Source organism: Monodelphis domestica, chromosome 8, assembly GCF_027887165.1.
Source record: "Monodelphis domestica isolate mMonDom1 chromosome 8, mMonDom1.pri, whole genome shotgun sequence".
Classification (NCBI taxonomy): domain Eukaryota; kingdom Metazoa; phylum Chordata; class Mammalia; order Didelphimorphia; family Didelphidae; genus Monodelphis; species Monodelphis domestica.
The window spans coordinates 198623484-198643851 of record NC_077234.1 but is presented as its reverse complement, the minus strand read 5'-3'; the positions used below and the strand labels follow the sequence as shown (position 1 = coordinate 198643851).

Sequence of the window (20368 nt, the reverse complement as noted above, 5' to 3'; positions counted from 1 at the left end):
AACAAAAATCAGAAGATTATCTCAATAGATGCAGAAAAAGCCTTTGACAAAATACAACACCCATTGCTATTGAAAACACTAGAAAGGATAGGAATAGAAGGGTCTTTCCTAAAAATAATAAGCAGTATATATCTAAAACCATCAGCCAACATCATCTGCAATGGTGATAAACTAGAAGCTTTTCCAATAAGATCAGGAGTGAAACAAGGATGCCCATTATCACCTCTATTATTTAACATTTTACTAGAAACACTAGTAGTAGCAATTAGCGAATAAAAAGAAATTGGAGGTATTAAAATTGGCAATGAGGAGACCAAGCTGTCACTCTTTGAGGATGATATGATGGTCTACTTAAGGAATCCTAGAGAATCATCCAAAAAAGGTAGTCGAAATAATCAACAACTTTAGCAAAATTTCAGGATACAAAATAAACCCACATAAGTCATCAGCATTTCTATATATCTCCAACCCATTTTTTCAACAGCCAGAATTAGAAAGAGAAATTCCATTTAAAATCACCCTAGACAATATGAAATACTTAGGAATACATCTGCTGAGAGAAACACATGAACTATATGAGCACAACTACAAAACACTCTCCACACAATTAAAACTAGATCTAAACAATTAGAAAAACATGGATTGCTCATTGGTAGAACAATCTAACATAATATAAATGACAATCCTGCCCAAATTAATTTACTCATTTCGTGCTGTACCCATCAAACTACCAAAAAACATTTTTTACTGAATTAGAAAAAACCATTACAAAGTTCATTTGGAAGAACAAAAGATCAAGGATATCCAGGGAAATCATGAAAAAAATACAAAGGAAGGACGACTTGCAGTCCCAGATCTCAAACTATACTATAAAGCAGTGGTTATCAAAACAATTTGGTACTGGCTAAGAGACAGAAAGGAGGATCAGTAGAATATACTTGGGGAAGTGACCTCAGCAAGACAGTCTATGATAAGCCCAAAGATCCCAGTTTTTGAGACCAAAACCCAGTATTTGATAAAAACTGCTGGGAAAATTGGAAGACATTATGGGAGAGATTAGGTTCAGATCAACATCTCACACTCTACACCAAGATAAACTCAGAATGGATGAATGACCTGAATATAAAGAAGGAAGCTATAAGAAAATTAGGCAAACACAGAATAACTTGTCAGATCTTTGGGAGAGGAAGGACTTTAAAACCAGGCAAGAACTAGAAAAAAATCACAAAATGTATCAATAATTTTGATTACATTAAGTTAAAAAGTTTTTGTAGAAACAAAACTAATGCATCCAAAAGTAGAAGGAAAGCAACAAATTGGGAAACAATCTTCATGACAAAAACCCCTGACAAAGGTCTAATTACTCAAATTTATAAAGAGCTAAACCAATTGTACAAAACATCAAGCCATTCTCCAACTGATAAATGGGCAAGGAACATGAATAGGCAATTTTCAGTTAAAGAAATCAAAACTATTAACAAGCACATGAAAAAGTGTTCTAAATCTCTTATAATCAGAGAAATGCAAATCAAAACAACTCTGAGGTATCACCTCACACCTAGCAGATTGGTCAACATGACAGCAAAGGAAAGTAATGAATTCTGGAGGGGATGTGGCAAAGTTGGGACATTAATGTATTGCAGGTAGAGTTGTGAATTGATCCAACCATTCTGAAGGGCAGTTTGGAACTATGCCCAAAGGGGGCTAAAAGACTGTCTGCCCTTTTATCCAGTCATAGCACTGCTGGGTTTGTACTCCAAAGAGATAATAAGGAAAAATACATGTACAAAAATATTCATAGCTGCGCTCTTTGTTGTGGCAAAAAAAAAAAATTGGAAAATGAGGGAATGCCCTCCAATTGGGGAATGGCTGAACAAACTGTGGTATATGTTGGTGATGGAATACTATTGTGCTCAAAGGAATAATAAAGTGGAAGAATTCCATGGGGACTGGAACAACCTCCAGGAATTGATGCAGAGTGAGAGGAGTAGAACCAGGAAAACATTGTACACAGAGACTGATAGACTGTGGTACAATCGAATGTAATGGACTTCTCCATTATTGGCAATGCAGTGATCCTGAAAAACTTGGAGGAATCTATGAGAAAAACCACTATCCACATTCAGAGTAAACACTGTGGGAGTAAAAACACCAAAGAATAACAACTGCTTGAATACATGTGTTGAAGGGATATGGTTGGGGATGTAGACTCTAAATGAACATCCTAGTGCAAACATCAACAACATGGAAATAGGTTCTGATCAAGGACACATGGAATACCCAATGAAATTTTGTGTCAGCTGTGAAAAGGGTGGGTAGAGGGGAGTGATGGAAATAATGTGATTATTGTAAACAAGGAATAATGTTCTAAATAGACTAAATAAACTAATTCAAATGGGGAAAAAAAGATGTGCTGTCTTCTTTGAGGCAGAGGGAAGCCCCATGGATGCTGGAGCAAGAAGGTGTGATGAGCTTCTGCTCAGGTGAGGGAGGGGAAATTTCAGAGGTGTAGGAGAATTGGAGTGACTAGAGCAGGGTTCCCCAAACTTTTTACACAGTGGGCCAGTTCACTGTCACTCAGACTGTTAGAGGACCAAACTAGTAAAAAAAAAAATCTATAAACAAAGCCCTATGTACACTACCGGAGGTGGTGCTGGGCCTGTGACACTGTATAATGCTGTCTGGGATTAACAGAGGCTGCAGAGCTGGCTAGCCTGTCACACCTTGCACAGGCCCATCACTGCCACCACTATACTGGGCAGCAGTATAGATAGTGCAGAATCCCCTCCCCCAGATTGCCACTCACCATGCTGACGTTTTCCATTGGGCAGCCACATGATCCTTTGGGTAGCACCTTGTTCTCATTCAGTTACTTTCAGAACAAGGCTCCATGCAAAAGATTATGTCACTGGAAGTAGTACCGTATGTGAGTGACGTCTCCTGTTCTCCTCTCACTGACCACCAATGAAAGAGGTGCCCCTTGTGGAAGTGCAGTGGGGGCTGGATAAATGGTCTCAGGGGGCCACATGTGGCCCACAGGCCATAGTTTGGGGACCCCTGGACTAGAGGCTTCTGGGTTCTCTAGTGAAACTAGGGCAGGATTTGGGGACAGGAGGGCCCAAATTGGAATTCGTTTTCAAAGGTTTTAGCAGGGGCTTCCTGGGCAAATCACTGAACCCCTGAGCTCGTTTCCTCATTTGTAAAATGAGGCTGTTGGACTCCATTTCCTACCAACTCCATTCAGGGGATTGGTCTGACTTTCTTTTTTTTTCCCCCTAATTATTTTTTTAAACATTATTTTATTTGATCATTTTCAAACATTATTCATTGGAAACAAAGGTCATTTTCTTTTCCTCCCCACCCTCCCACCACCCCTCCCATAGCCGATGTGCAATTCCACTGGGTATCACATGTGTCCTTGATTCGAACCCATTTCCATGTTGTTGGTATTTGCATTAGGGTGTTCATTTAGAGTCTCTCCTCAGTCATGTCTCCTCAACCCCTGTAGTCAAGCAGTTGCTTTTCCTCAGTGTTTTTACTCCCACAATTTGTCCTCTGCTTGTGGATAGTGTTTTTTCTTTTAGATTCCTGCAGAATGTTCAGGGACTTTGTATTGACACTAATGGAGAAGTCCATTACTTTCGATTGTACCACAGTGTTTCAGTCTCTGTGTACAATGTTTTCCTGGTTCTGCTCCTTTCACTCTGCATCACTTCCTGGAGGTTGTTCCAGTCTCCATGGAATTCCTCCACTTTATTATTCCTTTGAGCACAGTAGAATTCCATCACCAACATATGCCACAATTTGTTCAGCCATTCCCCAATTGAAGGGCATCCCCTCATTTTCCAATTTGGTCTGAGTTTCTTAAGAGATCAGTGTTTCAGATTGTAAGGCCTGGAAGTCTCATGCAAGTGCCAGAAGAGCTGACCTTATCCCCTCTGATGTCCTTATTATTCAGAAACTTGTATGAAGGCTTGCTCTGTGCTGGTAAGGGTCTAAGTTACAGGGTACATAAAGGGCTGTAGTAGTGCAATGTAGGAGCTTACCCTCTGCTGGAGCAGCCAGTATGCTGACAGTTCTGTAGAAACCCTCTAGATCCCAGCTCCAGGGCAGCCAATCCCAAGAGGGAAGTCTCTTAAGGGAAGGAGCACTAGAGAGGTCTAATGTGGGGAGTTAGCCTGGTGCTTCAGGAGATCCAGACCGAGAATTTTTGGGGAAAGGATAGAGAACAAGGGAAAGGCATTGGCACAACTCACTGCAAATGGCCATCCCATCTCTAGTAGTGTTGCCCTGAACCTAAGGAAGACATTGGACAGTATTTCAGAGCAATAACGAGATCAAGTGAGAGTTTGGAGCATTAGGGAAGAATGATTTATTAATTCCCAGAGGAAGAGTCATCAGCTGATTAGTGTGATAAAGGCTAAAAATGAAAGAATAAGGGTATTGGAAGGAGGAATAGACTGGACTTAGATGAGGGATAAGATGGATTTCTTTACACATGGAAAGAGATTTTCTTTAGCTAGGAGGAGAATGACCATTCCCTCTGATTCTGAGGCCAGAGAGGAAAAGGAGGCAGCTGAGCTGGGTGAGATCTGAAAGATAAGAGCCCTGCAGTTCCAGCTTTTGTTCAGTGAAATATGAGGCCAAGTTCTTAGCTCAGAAGGTGTGGGCAGGGGGTGAAGTCATAAGGGAGAGCTGGAGATCAGGAAAATACTAGGAAGCCTGCTGTGGTGGGTGGTAAAGGGATTCCATTAGGGAGATGTCACAGGATTGCCTTGCCATGGTGAGGACCCAGATGAGATCAGAGAGCTTAAATGTAGAATGAAGCCAGGAAGCTGGTTTCCTAATTTTTTCTACTTTCCATTGACCTACAGCACATGATTAGGGGTGGACACTGCCGACTTACTTATAAGTGATCAAATGCTAAGCTTTACCTAAATTAGCTCCAAGCCCCTTCTTGCTCTCTGGGGCTCAGGCTTTGTCCCCTTCTTGGACAATCAGGTGACCATACCACCTCAATTTAGGGAGATGAGATCCTAGAAAGAAGCCTTTGGGATCTTAAGGATTGGGTCTGCTCAGGTTCCAACAGTTACTGCTGACTCCAAAGAAATAAAGGCAGAGAACAGAAATAAGGCTGAGGCCAGAGCATGCATTTGCCTACTAGGAGAGACTCTAACCCTAAATTTGTGCTTATTTCTAACCCTAACCCTATATTTCTAACACTAACTCAACATGATCATCTCTGAGACTCTACTTTACCCATTTCTTCAACATCTGTCTCTTTTCCTCCTTTATCCCAAAGACTCAGAACTTCCCAATGAGAAAGATTGTGAGAAAACATGGGTAGCAGACTGATAGTAAAGGTGCCTATCATTTGAGGAGCTGATAGCTAGTGTCTCTTGAGAGAAGATTCTATAGATTACCATTAAAATTTTGAATCTAGATTGGATGGGAATGCAAAAAACAAATTATAATGTAGTATCTCTTAAATTCGTGTATATTTTCCTACCCAAATGACTATATTTAACCTTGCATAGGTAGCATAGACCTTAGAGAAAAGTAGGCTTAAAATTTGATGTGTAAGTAATGTCTTTAGAAGTTGTAGAAATAAGTATAATGGTATGAGTCATATTATACTAGTCTGTGTTCCATCAGGCCAAAGTGTCAAGTTGATAGATGCATGATTTTCTGTCAGATAATTTGATAATGCTTTCAACTGAATAGAAATAATTTAGCTGACAATAAGTATCTTTTAGACTTTAAATTGACAATACCATTTATTGTCATTTGATTTTTCCTTTGTAGAGATTTTGGGTAATACTTTTAAGACTTTTAGTCTTAAAATGATTTCTATAGAGTAATGACTTTATTCCCTTACTGAATTAAATACTATAGATTTAGATGCTATGATATGACTTAAGTATTTGAGACTGTGATTGGAATGGCTAAAACATTAGGTATTTAATTGAAAATTGTTTTAAAGCAAATGATAACTATTGTTTCTCCCTTTTAAACTTGGTTGTATTGGCTTTGTAGAAGCTATTGTGAATTTGATATACTAAAAGAAACCTATGTTACATCCCATAAAGCTTTCTCTTTATAATTTGGTCACAAATTCCTCCACTATCTCTAAACTGATCTAAAAGGTGAACTATTATATGCTCCCTTAATTGTGGTATCACACTTTGGATACAAATCATGAGCCCATTTGCACCTAATTTTAGAACAAGTTGTGAATTCTATGTGAAAATCCATGATTTTTCTTATGTAGAACAAAAGTAAAGCTATACCTGAATGACTTTCCACATTGCTTGCATTCATTTGGTTTTTTTCCCTCAGTATAGAGTCTGATGTTGAGCAAGACTAGAGCCCTGATTGAATGTATTTCTTTAGGGAGCCATCCAGCAGTCTCCCTGAGGGTTAGAGCTTGCACCATCAAGATGTGATGATCTGGTTAAGTAATGGAGGTGAGAAGCACTGTATGCTAAGGCCCACATGCATAGGCATCACACAGGGTTCTGCATTAGCATGGAGGTTTGTTTATTATATAGGGTTTCAAGTACATATTTCTTTGGCATACAATCAATTTTCTAAATATGTGTTTCCATGGAACTTAATAACAAGAGGCATAGCTTAAGGAGATAGTCAAAGAAAATTGTTGCTATAGATGAATGATATAGTCAGGGTGATCTAGAGGTTAGTTCTACCTCACCTAGGAGAATCATTGTTACTTTTGGTTACCTTTCACAATCACAATTACTTAGGAGATGGATAACAAAACATTTCATAGCTAGGTGCAAGGTTAGAGGGCAATTTAATGACAGACCAGATTTGTGGTTTTCCTCAACTTACAAGTACTATTTTTCTTGTGTTACTTTAAATCACCTGGCAATGTTGCCTGTTTTTTGTCCATAAACAGAATGCAGTGGAATATGTCTTGAAGGTGATTGATGTTCTTGGGAGTGGCTGTAGCTCTGTGGAGAAGGAAAGGAGGGGGGCAATGGGTAGTGATCGTTAGGCTTTAATTCTGTAAATGCATTCTTTTTGGGGTACTAATCTAGGGGGATTACAGTGGGGTGTATATTTATTGATCCTATAAGTATTTGCTCTCATATTATTTCTCCTGTATTGGAGGGAAGATTAATAATCATAGCAAGTCCATTAGTGGGGAAAATTTGGGGAGAGAAGTCACAGAGAGGGATCATCAGGAGACCCTCATTCTGTGGTCTGCTTTACAGACCTCATTTCCTCAGACTGTAACCATGTCAGCCAGTTGGGGTATGATGGCCCCCGAATATTTCCACATTACTTGCATTCAAAAGGTTACTGCCCAGTGTGGATTCTTTGATGAACAGCAAGACTGGAGTTCTGATAGAATGTCTTTCCACATTGCTTGCATTCATAAAGCTTCTCCCCAGTGTGGATTCTCTGATGTTCAACAAGCCTGGAGCTCCGACTGAATGCCTTTCCACATTGCTTGCATCCATAAGGTTTCTCCCCAGTGTGGATTCTCTGATGTTCAGCAAGGCCAGAGTTGCGACTGAATGTCTTTCCACATTGCTTGCATTCATAAGGTTTCTCCCCAGTGTGGATGCTCTGATGGTGAGTAAGACTAGACGTCTGCCTGAATGTCTTTCCACAATGCTTGCATTCATAAGGTTTCTCTCCAGTGTGGATTCTCGCATGTGAAGCAAGACCAGAGCTCCGACTGAATGTCTTTCCACATTGCTTGCATTCAAAAGGTTTCTCTCCAGTGTGGATTCTCTGATGTACAGCAAGACAGGAGCTCCGACTGAATGTCTTTCCACATTGCTTGCATTCATAAGGTTTCTCCCCAGTGTGGACTCTCTGATGTTCAGTAAGACTAGAGCGCCAACAGAATATCTTTCCACATTGTTTGCATTCGTAAGGTTTCTCCCCAGTGTGGATTCTTTGATGTTGAGCAAGATTGTAGCTCTGACTAAATATCTTTCTACATTGTTTGCATTCATAAAGTTTCTCGCCAGTGTGGATTCTTTGATGTTCAGCAAGCCTGGAGCTCCGACTAAATGTCATTCCACATTGCTTGCATTCATAAGGTTCCTCCCCAGTGTGGATTCTCTGATGTTCAGCAAGCCTGAAGCTCCGACTGAATGTCTTCCCACAATGCTTGCATTCATAAGGTTTCTCTCCAGTGTGGATTCTCTGGTGTTGAGCAAGATTGTAGTTCTGACTAAATGTCTTTCCACATTGTTTGCATTCATAAAGCTTCTCCCCAGTGTGGCTTCTCTGATGTTCAGCAAGCCTGGAGCTCCGACTGAATTTCATTCCACATTGCTTGCATTCATAAGGTTCCTCCCCAGTGTGGATTCTCTGATGTTCAGCAAGCCTGGAACGTCGACTGAATGTCTTTCCACATTGCTTGCATTCATAAGGTCCCTCCCCAGTGTGGATTCTCTGATGTGAAGCAAGTTGGGAGCTCCGAATAAATGCCTTTTCACATTGCTTGCATTCATAAGGTTTCTCCCCAGTGTGGATTCTCTGATGTTCAGCAAGACTGGAGCTCCGAGTGAATGTCTTTCCACATTGCTTGCATACATAAGGTTTCTCCCCAGTGTGGATTCTTTGATGTTGAGCAAGATTGTAGATCTGACTAAATGTCTTTCCACACTCTTTGCATTCATAAGGTTTCTCCCCAGTGTGGACTCTCTGGTGTTCAGCAAGCCTGGAGCTTCGACTGAATGTCTTTCCACATTGATTGCATTCATAAAGTTTCTTTCCAGTGTGGATTCTCTGATGTTCACCAAGATTGTAGCTCCAACTGAATGTCTTTCCACATTGCTTGCATTCAAAAGGTTTCTCCCCAGTGTGGACCCTCTGATGTTTAGCAAGACTAGAGCACTTGTTGAATGTCTTCCCACATTGCTTGCATTCATAAGTTTTTTTCCCAGTGTGGATTCTCTGATGTCCAGCAAGACTAGCCCTGAGCATAAAAGTCTTTCCACACTGATTACATTCATGAGACTTTTCCTCAGAGTTTATTCTTTGATGTTCAGGAAGGGTTGAATTTTGAAAACCAGCACACAATTCTCTCCAAGCTAAGTAATCTGGAATATTACTCATGAAATGTTTCTCACTTTCTTCCACAGAAAGGCTCACTTCTGTTGGAGTCAATTTCATTACGGGTCTGATCTCACCTTCTAAAAGAAACGATAAAACACATATATAGTCATATATACACGCATATATATAGTCACATACACACACATAAATAATGATATCACCTTTCCTCCACTGTCAGAATATAAACTGCTTTATAACTTATTTCTTCAGTAAGAAAAGTTGCCCAATTTAAATGAGCACAATCTATCATATAAAAATGCCATTACCTCAACCCTAAAGAACAATTTAATTCACAAATAGCCTCCCATATGATCACAATGGCTCTTCACAACAAACCTGTGATTTTGGCCAGTCTAGTATTGTCACATTCCTATCTCAGACTATGACCTCGGAATGGTGGTGGAGGGACTTGACCCAAATCCTGGCAGCTGAAATAAAAAATCTTGTGACTGGATATGCTCTCTCCACCTCACTTGACATTTCCCTTTCATTCTTTCCTTTTTGCTTCATTTTCATTGTCAATGTAATCAATCCTATAGTTATGCTAACATGGGGTGAGTATATACTAAATATTCCAATAATTTCATGATCTAGCTTATTTGTAATCCTTATATGATTTTCTTTGTGATTTGTTTAAGTTATTTTTTCTTACAATACCTGAGACCAAGGGAAGAAAATCCACTCTTTTGCATTTATCCAAGGCATAAAAGATTTTCTTCTGTTCCCTACTTCTTGAAAATAGCTATTGCTTTTTAAAAAAAAGTCTCATTTCACTAACATAAATATTTTCTCCTGAAAACAACTGAAACAAAGACATGGCATTGCCCATGTTTAAAAATACAATTCATACAGTAACTCTGAGACCATCATTTTTTAAAATAAAATGAACTCTAAGCTTCCATATTAGTTCTGTTGTGCCCTTCCCATTTATTGGTTTAAAAACCCTTTAGAGATATGAGATACTGCTCCAACAAACAAGCTAAAAATTAGTTACTGACACTTTAAGCAATAAATAAAGGTGACCAATTTTGTGAAAACAGTATTTTTCCTATCAGACAACAAGAATTCCAAACATAAATGGAGTTTTTTTTTCCCCCTGCAGTGATTCCAAAAGATCCTAACCAAGAATATGGTACATTCAATGACAGCCTCAAACTCTGATTGCTACTAAGTGTAACATACTCTTTTAGTTTCTCAACTTGAAATCAAATTATTTCCAAACTTCCAGGAAGGTAAGTCATTCATGCTCACAGGCATGCACGGACTCTCATTGCTGTTACTACACATGAGAAATTATCCTATTCTGGGGTTATTCCGTAATTGCATCTCATCAAATCTGTAATCATGAGATCAAGATATTGCCTAGGCTTGCCTTCTTACAGAAAAGATAGCAGAGTCTCTGCAAACCCTGGTCACTAGACATGAAGAGTAGAGACCATTATGAAAACATCACTGAACACAATCTTTTTACAAAAACAGTCCATCACAGGCCACTTACTGCAATGTTGTGGTTGTTTTCCAATTTAAACTTACCTATACTTATGTCATCATTCTTCTATCTTAGGGCTTGGGCTAGTCATTCAGTAGTTTCAGTAAGAATGGAGTCAATTTCCCAGTAGTAGAAAAAAATGAAATTCCACCCTTACGAAGTGGATTTCTAGATAAACTTTGTTTAAACACACACACACACACACACACACACACACACACACAGAGCAATATATGCCACTGATCTCCAACCACATTCATCATTTAATATACTTCTCGTCATGAATCAATGAAAAAATGAATTTTTAAAAAAAATTTTAAAACCCTTACCTTCCATCTTGGTGTCAATACTGTGTATTGTCTCCAAGACAGAAGAATGGTAAGGGATAGGCAATGGGGGTCAAGTGACTTGCCCAGGGTCACACAGCTGGGAAGTGTCTGAGGCCAAATTTGAACCCAGGACCTCCCATCTCTAGGCCTGGCTCTCAATCCACTGAGCAACTGCCCCCCAAAAACAAATCTTTTGGAAGGTAAGTATCAATTCATTTTCTTCACTGGTTAGAGAGCTAAAAGTAAGGAAAATTGTTTCATCCCTCAGCAAGAGAGCTTGTAGAATTCTCTTCCTATTTCCCACATTACATATAATCAGTAATTTTCATGATATTCTTTAACATCTGTGTCAAGGAAGCTCATCCCCTATCACTCCTGAGTAACTTTACTGTCTATCAACCATCCCCGACATACCACAGTTGCTCCAGGGTTGCATCTGTGTACATTCTCGATGTCAATAAAAGTTAAGGTTTGGGGCAGAATTAGGAGAACCATGACAAACCGATAGGAGAACCATGGGAGAATTGAGAGGGAGAATGGAGAAGATACAGAGCAGGCAGGTGAGGGGGAATGAGGAAGACTGGCAGGCTAGGCGCCAAGTGGTCAGGTTACTTATAGGAACATTGTCTACCCTTCCAATAAACTTAATAAAATATATGTATCTGGGTAGAAATATTATTTTTAAATATTACAAATCCCCATACAGGTGGGGTGGTGCATTCTAATCCTACCTCAGAAACATGCTAGGACTTTTAACCCTGGGCAAATCACAGGAGCTCTGTCTATCTCAGTCTTCTCAACTTGATAACATAGACATAATAGTATCAAGGAACTCCTGGGGCTCCAATGAGGATCACATGAGATAATATTTATAGTGTGTGGCACATTACTATGCCCTATGCAATGAGTGATTTTTATTTTTATCTTTAGAATTTTGGTTATGTCCTTCTTTCATTGATTGTCTTTGATTGCCACCTCCCCACATTAGACCTCTCTAAGAATTCCTTCTCTTCAGAGCTTTTCCTCTCTTGATTAGCTGCTGGAATTGGGATCTAGAGGGTTTCTACAGAACTGTCAGCATGCTTTCTGCTCCAGCAGAGTGAGCTCCATGAGGGCAGGGGATGTCCACTGCAGCCTTTTATGTCCCCTATAACTTGGCACAGGATCTGGCACAAAGAAAATACTTATATATTTTTCTGGATACTAAAGAGCTCAGAGGGGATCAGTTCAGCCCTTCTGGCACCTGAAGGAGACTTCCATGGCCATTTAATCCCAAACATTGACCTCTTAAGTTCACAGACCGATCCCCTAAAGGGAGCTGATAGGAAATGAAGTCCAACAGCCTCATCTTACAGATGGGGAAACTGAGGTTCAGGGTTCAGTGACTTGCCCAGGAAACCCCTGCTAAAACTTTTGAAATACCATTTCAAGTCAGGTCCTCCTGTTCCCAAATCTAGACTTGGCTTCACCAGAATGCACACAAGCCTCTGGTCAATCCAGCTCCCCCATACCTCTTTTTACCTCACTCACCTGGGCAGCAGCTCCTCAGGCCTTCCTGCTCCAGCATCCACTGGGCTTCCCTCTGCTCCAAATAGGAGATCACATCTTCTGGGGATGTTGGAAACCCTACGCATGGGAAATCAATCAGGAAGGAGGATGGAGAGAAGCTCGTCACTGAGTTCTCTTTGGGGAAAGGTGGGGGAATTCAGAAATTTCACTCACAGAATCTCTCCATGGGTTTCCCAGAGGAGTCTGCTATCACTCCTCAGTGTCTATGATGCAGAAATCCAGGGTAGGATGTGCCTGTTACCCTACTAGGGGAACTGGAATGAGCAACAGCACCCCGTCCCATGCTCTTCTGGTCCATTTTGGCAGAAACTCCTAAACTACCAAACTGGGTCCAAGGGTCAGTGTTTTGGGTCAATCTGAAGCTCCATAAACAGGAACCTCAAGGGATCAGCTTTTGTCCCCCTGCCCTGCCTGATCCTCCATCTCACAGACTGTTCTCTTTGAGAGACTACCTCTGCTCCTGAGGAACTCAACAATCCAAGTTGGGCCCAATGCTGTCTCTCAACCAGTTTATTCATTCTGACAAGGACACATGAGTGCAAGCAGTGCCTGTGGTAGGCTTCCATGGCCTTCTTGAGGAGTCTCCATAACATTTAATGTAGGGAGAATGGCGGGGAATCAATCTGGAACCAGAACATTTGGTTCTGGGGCATTTTCTTCAAATAAGGCTGAACTCAGTGCATAGTTTTCTGCTATCTGGAAATGAAAGGCAGCTAGAAGGGGAATAGGCAGGGACCTGAACTGAGAGGAAGTAAAGCCTCAGTTTAAATCTGGCCACAGACAACTCTGATGTAGGTGCCTCAAAACAACCAATTACTCAAATCTCTATTTCCTCATCAGTAAAATGGGGATAAATGTGTCACTGAATTAGGAAGATGAAGGTGAGGAAGAAGGGTCATAATGTTAATGAGAAAACCCTTGGCAAAGCACCTGCCTAATGGCAGGTTGTTATAAACAGTTCTTCCCTTCCCTCACTGTCTAAAATAGGTTCTACTGAAGGATTAGGGCAATAGGAGGAAAACTAAGGACAACCCTGTTCCGCTGGGGACACCTTGGAGCTGTGAGCTACCAGTTTATGCTGGTTAAAGAGAAAAATATCCCCAATAGGAGATCCACCCTACAGAGGCAGTGGAAGGAAAACTTGCCTGAACAGTTTTCCCAAAAAGATTTGTGAGATGCAATTCTGGGTCATGCAGAGGCAAGATAGAATCAGCTCTGAGATTATTTCCATGTCTGAGATTCTCCAACATGCATTTGATCTTGGACTGCAGGAGTACCAAAGGGAGCCCCCAAGATCCCATTATACGATGTAAAGTCCTTTTACAGGGGAACGATGCAGCAGGAGGGCCTTGGCTCTGGGACTCAGCAGTCCAGCCCTCATCCCTTCCTCATGACTGAAAACTGCTCCCAACCCTGCCTGCTGATGAGGGTGATATTCCCTTGGATGGCAGACTCCAGGGAGAGGGCTCCTTACCCACAGAGAGCAGGTTCCAGGCATTTTCCAGCATCACCTCCTTGTACAACTCCTTCTGGGGAGGGGCCAAGAGGAGCCACTCCTCCCTGGTGAAGTCCACAGCCACATCCTTGAAGGTCACCACCTCCTAGAGCAGCCCAAGTCAGAGGACAGAGGGCTGAAAGCCACATCACAATGAAGAGACCACCTCTGGTCAATTACAGGAGGAAACTGACATGCAGAGAAGGGAGGGGCCCAAAGGCCCTTTGTCAGTGTCAAGAGTCAGCACTAGAAACTGAGTCTTTAAGAGCCCAATGGAGGATTGCTCAAAGAAGCTCCATGACCCTCCAATGCAATGCTGAGGAGTTTCTATCTAGTGTGTGAAGGAACACATGTAGGGGACGTCCCTTCCGGCTGGGATCCCAAGTGGCCCAGCCAGCAGTGGGATGCAGGTGACACAGAATCATGTGTCTGAAGCCCTGCCACTGTGTCCTGATACAGCTCATGTCAGTGTGAGTGTCCCGAGCATCAATGGGCCAAAACCAGCACAGCTAACCATGGAGGGAGAAGCTGGAAAATGGAAACCTCAAGAAAGGGAAGGAGAGGAGCCTTTTGTACCTCCTCTCTGGAACTGACTGGCTCTCTGAGCTAGAGGTTTCTGAGCTTTCCTGATCTCTTGATCTCTGGTAAGTCAAACCTGAGCTAGCTGAATGGGGAATGAGATCTAAAAAGGCTGAGACCTCTCTCTCTGCCTCTGTCAAACTTTCTTTACTAATAAATGCTCATAAATTGGGCAATAAGCCTCCAGGTCTATTTTTAATTATAGCATTATGGAATGTGACTCCCTATGAAATCATGGAGAAAGTCTATGTTCTAGTTGAGAGGTGCCTGGATCCATGGAAGAGAAGAGAGGGAGGTTGAGATGAAAGTTCTTCCTTCCCAGGACCTACAAGTGATAGGTTCTCAAGAAAAATTTGTTTAGAGTTTGTGAGAATCTGGTCAGTGTGGTGTATTCTGGAGGGAAGAGAGTTCAGCAGGATTCCTTAAAAAAGAGAACAAAGCTAAAGAAAAGGTCTAGTTTGTTTTCTGTATGACAAAAACCAAATCTTATTTGGAGGAAAACACAAGGAAGTTCCAAAAGAGATGTTCATTACAATCTGGACTCGACTGAGTGATCTGGGATGCTTTTGAGCCAAGTGAAGGAGACGTGTCTGTTGTGACAGTCAGGGCTTTGAGGTTCATCTTGGTAGGATGGGTCACAGCCAAATGTTTGCTTTATGATTGCTTTCATTTGTATATGGCATATATTCCTTAATTATACTTTATGGCACAGAAATAAGAGTTACTTTGATAGAGAAGGGAGAATTTCATTATTCAAAAAGAAAGCAATATTTCATTAGTTTGGGTTTTGTTTGAGCTAATTCCTATTAATAAAAAATTGGTATTTTCATTACGATAAAGAAATAATCTAATCTAACACCTAGAACTCAAGAAAATCCAAAGAAGGGTCAAGGGAATGAGTAAAAGAGGCCTGCTGATTGCCCATATAAAGAAGTTGGCCAGATCTGAATACAACTTGATAATCTGGAGGGGTCACTTCAGGTCTAACCTGCTTTATGTACAACATGTGCCTGGCCAATGTGCCTGGAATGAGGTGGTTGTCCATTTTGCTTCCTTTATTGTAGGATTTGACTTCTGAACCATTTCAGGAATTTCTGGCTCTCTTTAATGCTTTTTTCAGATTCTCAAGAATTTATGAATCTTTTCTTTCCTCTAAGATCTCTTGAGTTATTCTTCTTCACTGTCTAGCATTCACCATGTGAGTTCTCAGCAAAGAAAGGCAGACCTGTTAGGGACTGATAACTGATCTTTGGTCAATTCCCTGTATCACACTCAGCAGATGCTACTCCAAACCTCTTTCCTTCTCAGACCTCCCACATCCATCCAGCACCACCACATGGTGAGGTAATGAACTCCATGCCTCTTTTCATGGAGAAAGGGAATGTCAAACATCTTATTTCTCACATGGATCTACTTTTTGGGTCTTCTCTGATTGATTTTTCCACCAGATTCCTGATATGAGCACCTTCTCTTCATGCAGAACTCCTTTTATCCCTGTTTTCGCATTGTCTTCCTCTGTTAAGATTGTTATAACCCTGGGGCTAAGAGAACAGAAAATCAGAATCTACCAGGGCAAGCCTCCCCAAAGACAACAAAAGAGAGAACAAGAGATTTGGAATGGAAATCCACAGAAGGGAAGGACAACCTAGAAGAAAAGTCAACAACAATAAAAGAAAATCTTCCCACTTCCAAAACCAACACAGACAACCTAAAGGTGAGAGGCCACCTAGAAGAATAGAACTGGGTAAAAAAAATGAACACAATGAAAAGAACAAGGAAATAGCATTGGGGAGGCAGAGTTATGATGGCTGCAGAGTAGCAGGAACTGTCGGATTCTCCTCACAACCAATCACTACAAAATATCTCAAAAGGATAAAAATCAAAATCAAGACAAGTAAAGAGGCTCTGCCACAGGATAAAGTCTTAAAGTTAAGTGGTGTTTGGGAATTTTCAGACTATAAGGAGGTAAAATGACATCTACCAATGTGGGAGCTGATCACCCCTCCTGCATACCACCTACCAGGCCAGGGTCTGAAAGAGGGCTAGGGTAATCTCTAAATTCTTAGGTGCTGCCTGAGGGTACCACAGACTTACCCCTCAGGGCAGTGCAAGGCCTTGACAGTGAGACTTGGGAAATTAGGCTAAAGAGTGTGGAGTCTGGGCCTAGAGATAGGGTAAAAGTGGGCTGGCCACAACAAATGAGACTGGAAAAACAGCATCAGGGCAAAAACCTTTAAAGTTCTCTACACAAAGAACTGCCTGCCCTCCTCACTCAGAATTCTGGCTGGGAAGGGAAGATAATACAGAGAGAGAAACTAAGACAGCAAATGCAATGGTGACCAACACACAGGAACCACAATCCAGAACTACCAAAAGAAATAAGCTACAGCAGAAAAAGCTTTGCCTCTGTATAATTTCTATGGAGAAAAAGAGAAAAATATAGAAGCAACCACATTCAAACTAAAAAAAAAAGAAAGAAAGAAAATTTGTCACAAGCTCTTGAGGAACTCAAAAAGAACCAAGTAAGAAAGATGGAGACATATGGGAAAAAGACATGAAAGTAATTCAAAAAGAAAATAACAGTTTAAAAGACAAAATTTCCCACTTGAAAAAGAAGCCGAGAAATCAAATGAAATGATAAGCAAATTGGAGATTAGAATTGACCTGCTGGAAGCCATGAAAAGCAGAATACATGAAACTGAAAAGGAAAATCAAAATATCAAACATGAAAACCCGTCATTAAAGAATAGAATTACACAGTTAGAAGCTAATGATCTCACAAGACAGCAGGAATTAATAAAGCAAAGTCAAAAGGATGACAAAATAGAAGGAAACATGAAATATCTCATTGTACAGACAACTGCCTTAGAAAACAGATCTAGAAGAGACAATTTGAGAATCATTGGTCTACCTGAAAGCCTGGAACGAAATAAAAGCCTTGACATCATATTATAAGAAATTATCCAAGAAAGTTGCCCTGATATTCTCGAAAAAGACAGAAAAATAGGCATTGAAAGAGTCCATAGATAAACCCCTACATTAAATCCTCAAAAGACAATCCTAAGGAATGTAATTGCTAAATTCAAGAGCTTCCAGGCCCAGGAGAAAACATTACAAAGAGCCAGAAAGAAAAAATTCAGATAGCAAGAAGCACCAGTCAAGATTATACAGGACCTATCAGCCTCCACTTTAAAGGACCACTAGGCTTGGAATATGATATTCAGGAAGGCAACAGAATTGGGTCTACAACCAAGAATCATTTACCCATCAAAACTGACTATATACTTTGAGAGGAAAGTATGGGCATTTAACAAAATAGAAGATTTCCCAGCATTCCTAAAGATCAGACCAGAACTAGGAGGGAAAAAATTTTAAGGGATTCAGTAAGGTCAAATTGTTTATATTCCTATATGGAAAATGATATTTGTAAATATCAAAAAAAAACTTTCAGTATCATAGTAGATAGAAGAATATTCATAGGCTGAGGATGGGGTACTAAGTTGTTTAACATGATATGTAAAAAAAGGGGGGGATAGAAGATGACACCAAGAAAAATTTGAAGGAAGAAAAATAAGATAAATTATACCACATAAAAAGGCTCATGTCAGGGGATGGGAGAAAGAATACTATTATAGGAAGGAGAGGAAGAGAGTGGTAATAGGTAATACTTAAACCTTACTCTCAGTGGAATCACTTCTGAGAGAGAAGAACTGTGGTATACAATTCTATCTTAAGCTAAAGGGAAGTTGAGACAGAAAAACCAAGGGTGGGGGGGTGGAGTTTAATAAAACTTAAAGAAAAATGAAGATTGGAAGAAGAACAGAGGGGATGACAAGGAAAGTAAAATAAGAATGGGGAGTAGGGGGACTGATTAAAAGCAAAACACTGGTTTATAAGGGAATAGTGAAAGAAATGGCAGGACTAAAAGAGGAAATCAAAATAATGAAGAATACATAGGTGATAATCTAAACTCAATGTGAATGAGATGGACTCACCCATAAAACAGAAGCTGATAGCAGAGTGGATTAGAAAGCAAAATTCTACCATATGTTGTCTACAAGAAACACAAAAGGAGTTGTAATCCTATCTGACAAAGCCAAAGTAAAAACAGATCTGATTAAAACAGATAGGGAAGGGGGGCAGCTGGGTAGCTCAATGGATTGAAAGCCAGGCCTTGATATGGGAGGTTCTAGGTTCAAATCTGGCCTCACACTTCCCAGCTGTGTGACCCTGGGCAAGTCACTTGACCCCCACTGCCTAGCCCTTACCACTCTTCTGCCTTGGAACCAATACACAGTATTGACACCAAGATGGAAGGTAAGGGTTTAAAAACAAAACAAAACAAAAAGAGATACTGTGAATTTAAAACTACTCCACCCTATTCAGACCATTCTTTAGAAAATAGGATTTAGCTATTTCCTGATCAATAACAATAGAGGTACTTGGAATAACAGAATCAGATCTTGGAAACTACATTCTCCACCCTACTCAGTGTAACAAGATTAGGAAGGGCTGCATCAAACTCAAGATTTAATTATTTGAGAATATGGCCTTCAACAGACATGTGCAAAAAAAGGACAGACCTCTGGGAGGTCCTAAGTCAAGCTTGAGCCACCATTGGCACATGTGAGACGCAGGAAGTGAGATAAAGAACAGCCTCTGGAGTTCTCGGGACTTCCTGGGAGGAGGGCTAGAGTTCAGTTCGAGGCTGGAGCTTGAGGTTGGAGGAGCCGCGCAGACTGCTTTCCTTCAGATTGGTCACGTGAGTGATAAGGACTGATCCCTTTCCCTGCCTTGGTTCTCCAAGGTCTTCATGCCCACTTTGGCTCAACCTGAGCCAGAGTGGTTCTGAGCTAAACTTCTTTCCTTCTCTCTCTCTCTCTCTCTCTCTCTCTCTCTCTCTCTCTCTCTCTCTCTCTCTCTCTCTCTCTCTCTCTCTCTCTCTCTCTCTCTCTCTCCCTCTCTTTCCCTCTAATATTTTCTTCCTCCTGTTGTAATTAAAACACCATAAAAATTTGGCAGCTGACGTGGGTATTTTATTATTTGGGATTTCCCTTGGCAAGCATTTAAATTTAGATTTTTTCAGTCTCAACCATAATATTCACTCTTCACAATAGGGAAGGTCATCCTGATAAAAGGCTGTATAGATGATGAAGAAACAGCAGTACCCAACATGTATGCAAAAAATGGTATAGCATCGAGATTTTTAAAGGAGAAATAATTGGAGCTTAAGAAGGCAATAGATAGTAAAATTATACATATGTGAGACCTGAACCTTCCTCTATCAGATCTAGAGAAATAAAACCAAAAAATAAATAAGAAAGAGGTAAGAGAAGTGAGTGAAATCTTAGGAAAATTAGAGTTTATAGATATATGGAGAAAAATAAATAAGGACAAAAAGGAATATGCCTTTTTTCAGTAGCACATGGTACATTCACAAAGATTGACCATGTAACTAGGAAATAAAACCATTGCAAACAAAAGCAAAAAAAGCAGAAATAATAGATGCAACTTTTTCAGATCATAATGCAATAAATATTGTAATTAAAAGGTTACATGGAGAGGCAAATAAAAAATTAATTGGAAATAAAAACCAAAGGGAAAATTAATAAAATTTAAACTAAAAGAATTATTGAATTAATAAATAAGACTAGGAGGTGGTACTTTGAAAAGCCAAATAAAATAGATAAAGTGCTGGTTAATCTAATAAAAAAAAGGAAAGAAGAAAATCAAATTAACAGTATCAAAGATGAAAGGGTGATCTCACCTCTAATGAAGAGGAAATTAAGATAATTATTAAGAACT

The 20368-nt window shown here is 40.3% G+C and overlaps 1 protein-coding gene across 2 annotated transcripts in view; it reads right to left on the bottom strand.

Moving 5' to 3' along the window:
- Positions 1 to 6478: 6478 nt before the first annotated feature.
- The window catches only part of LOC103101516 (zinc finger protein 420-like), a 27822-nt gene continuing 13932 nt past the window's right edge, over positions 6479 to 20368 (bottom strand). For both annotated transcript variants that reach the window (XM_056807523.1, XM_056807522.1), the window contains exons 2-4: positions 13964 to 14090; positions 12451 to 12546; positions 6479 to 9179 (exon numbers count right to left, since the gene is read on the bottom strand). In XM_056807523.1, coding sequence (XP_056663501.1) covers positions 7324 to 9179; positions 12451 to 12546; positions 13964 to 13997 — 1986 coding nt within the window. In that variant the 5' untranslated portion in view covers positions 13998 to 14090 and the 3' untranslated portion in view covers positions 6479 to 7323. The remainder of the gene's footprint in view (positions 9180 to 12450; positions 12547 to 13963; positions 14091 to 20368) is intronic.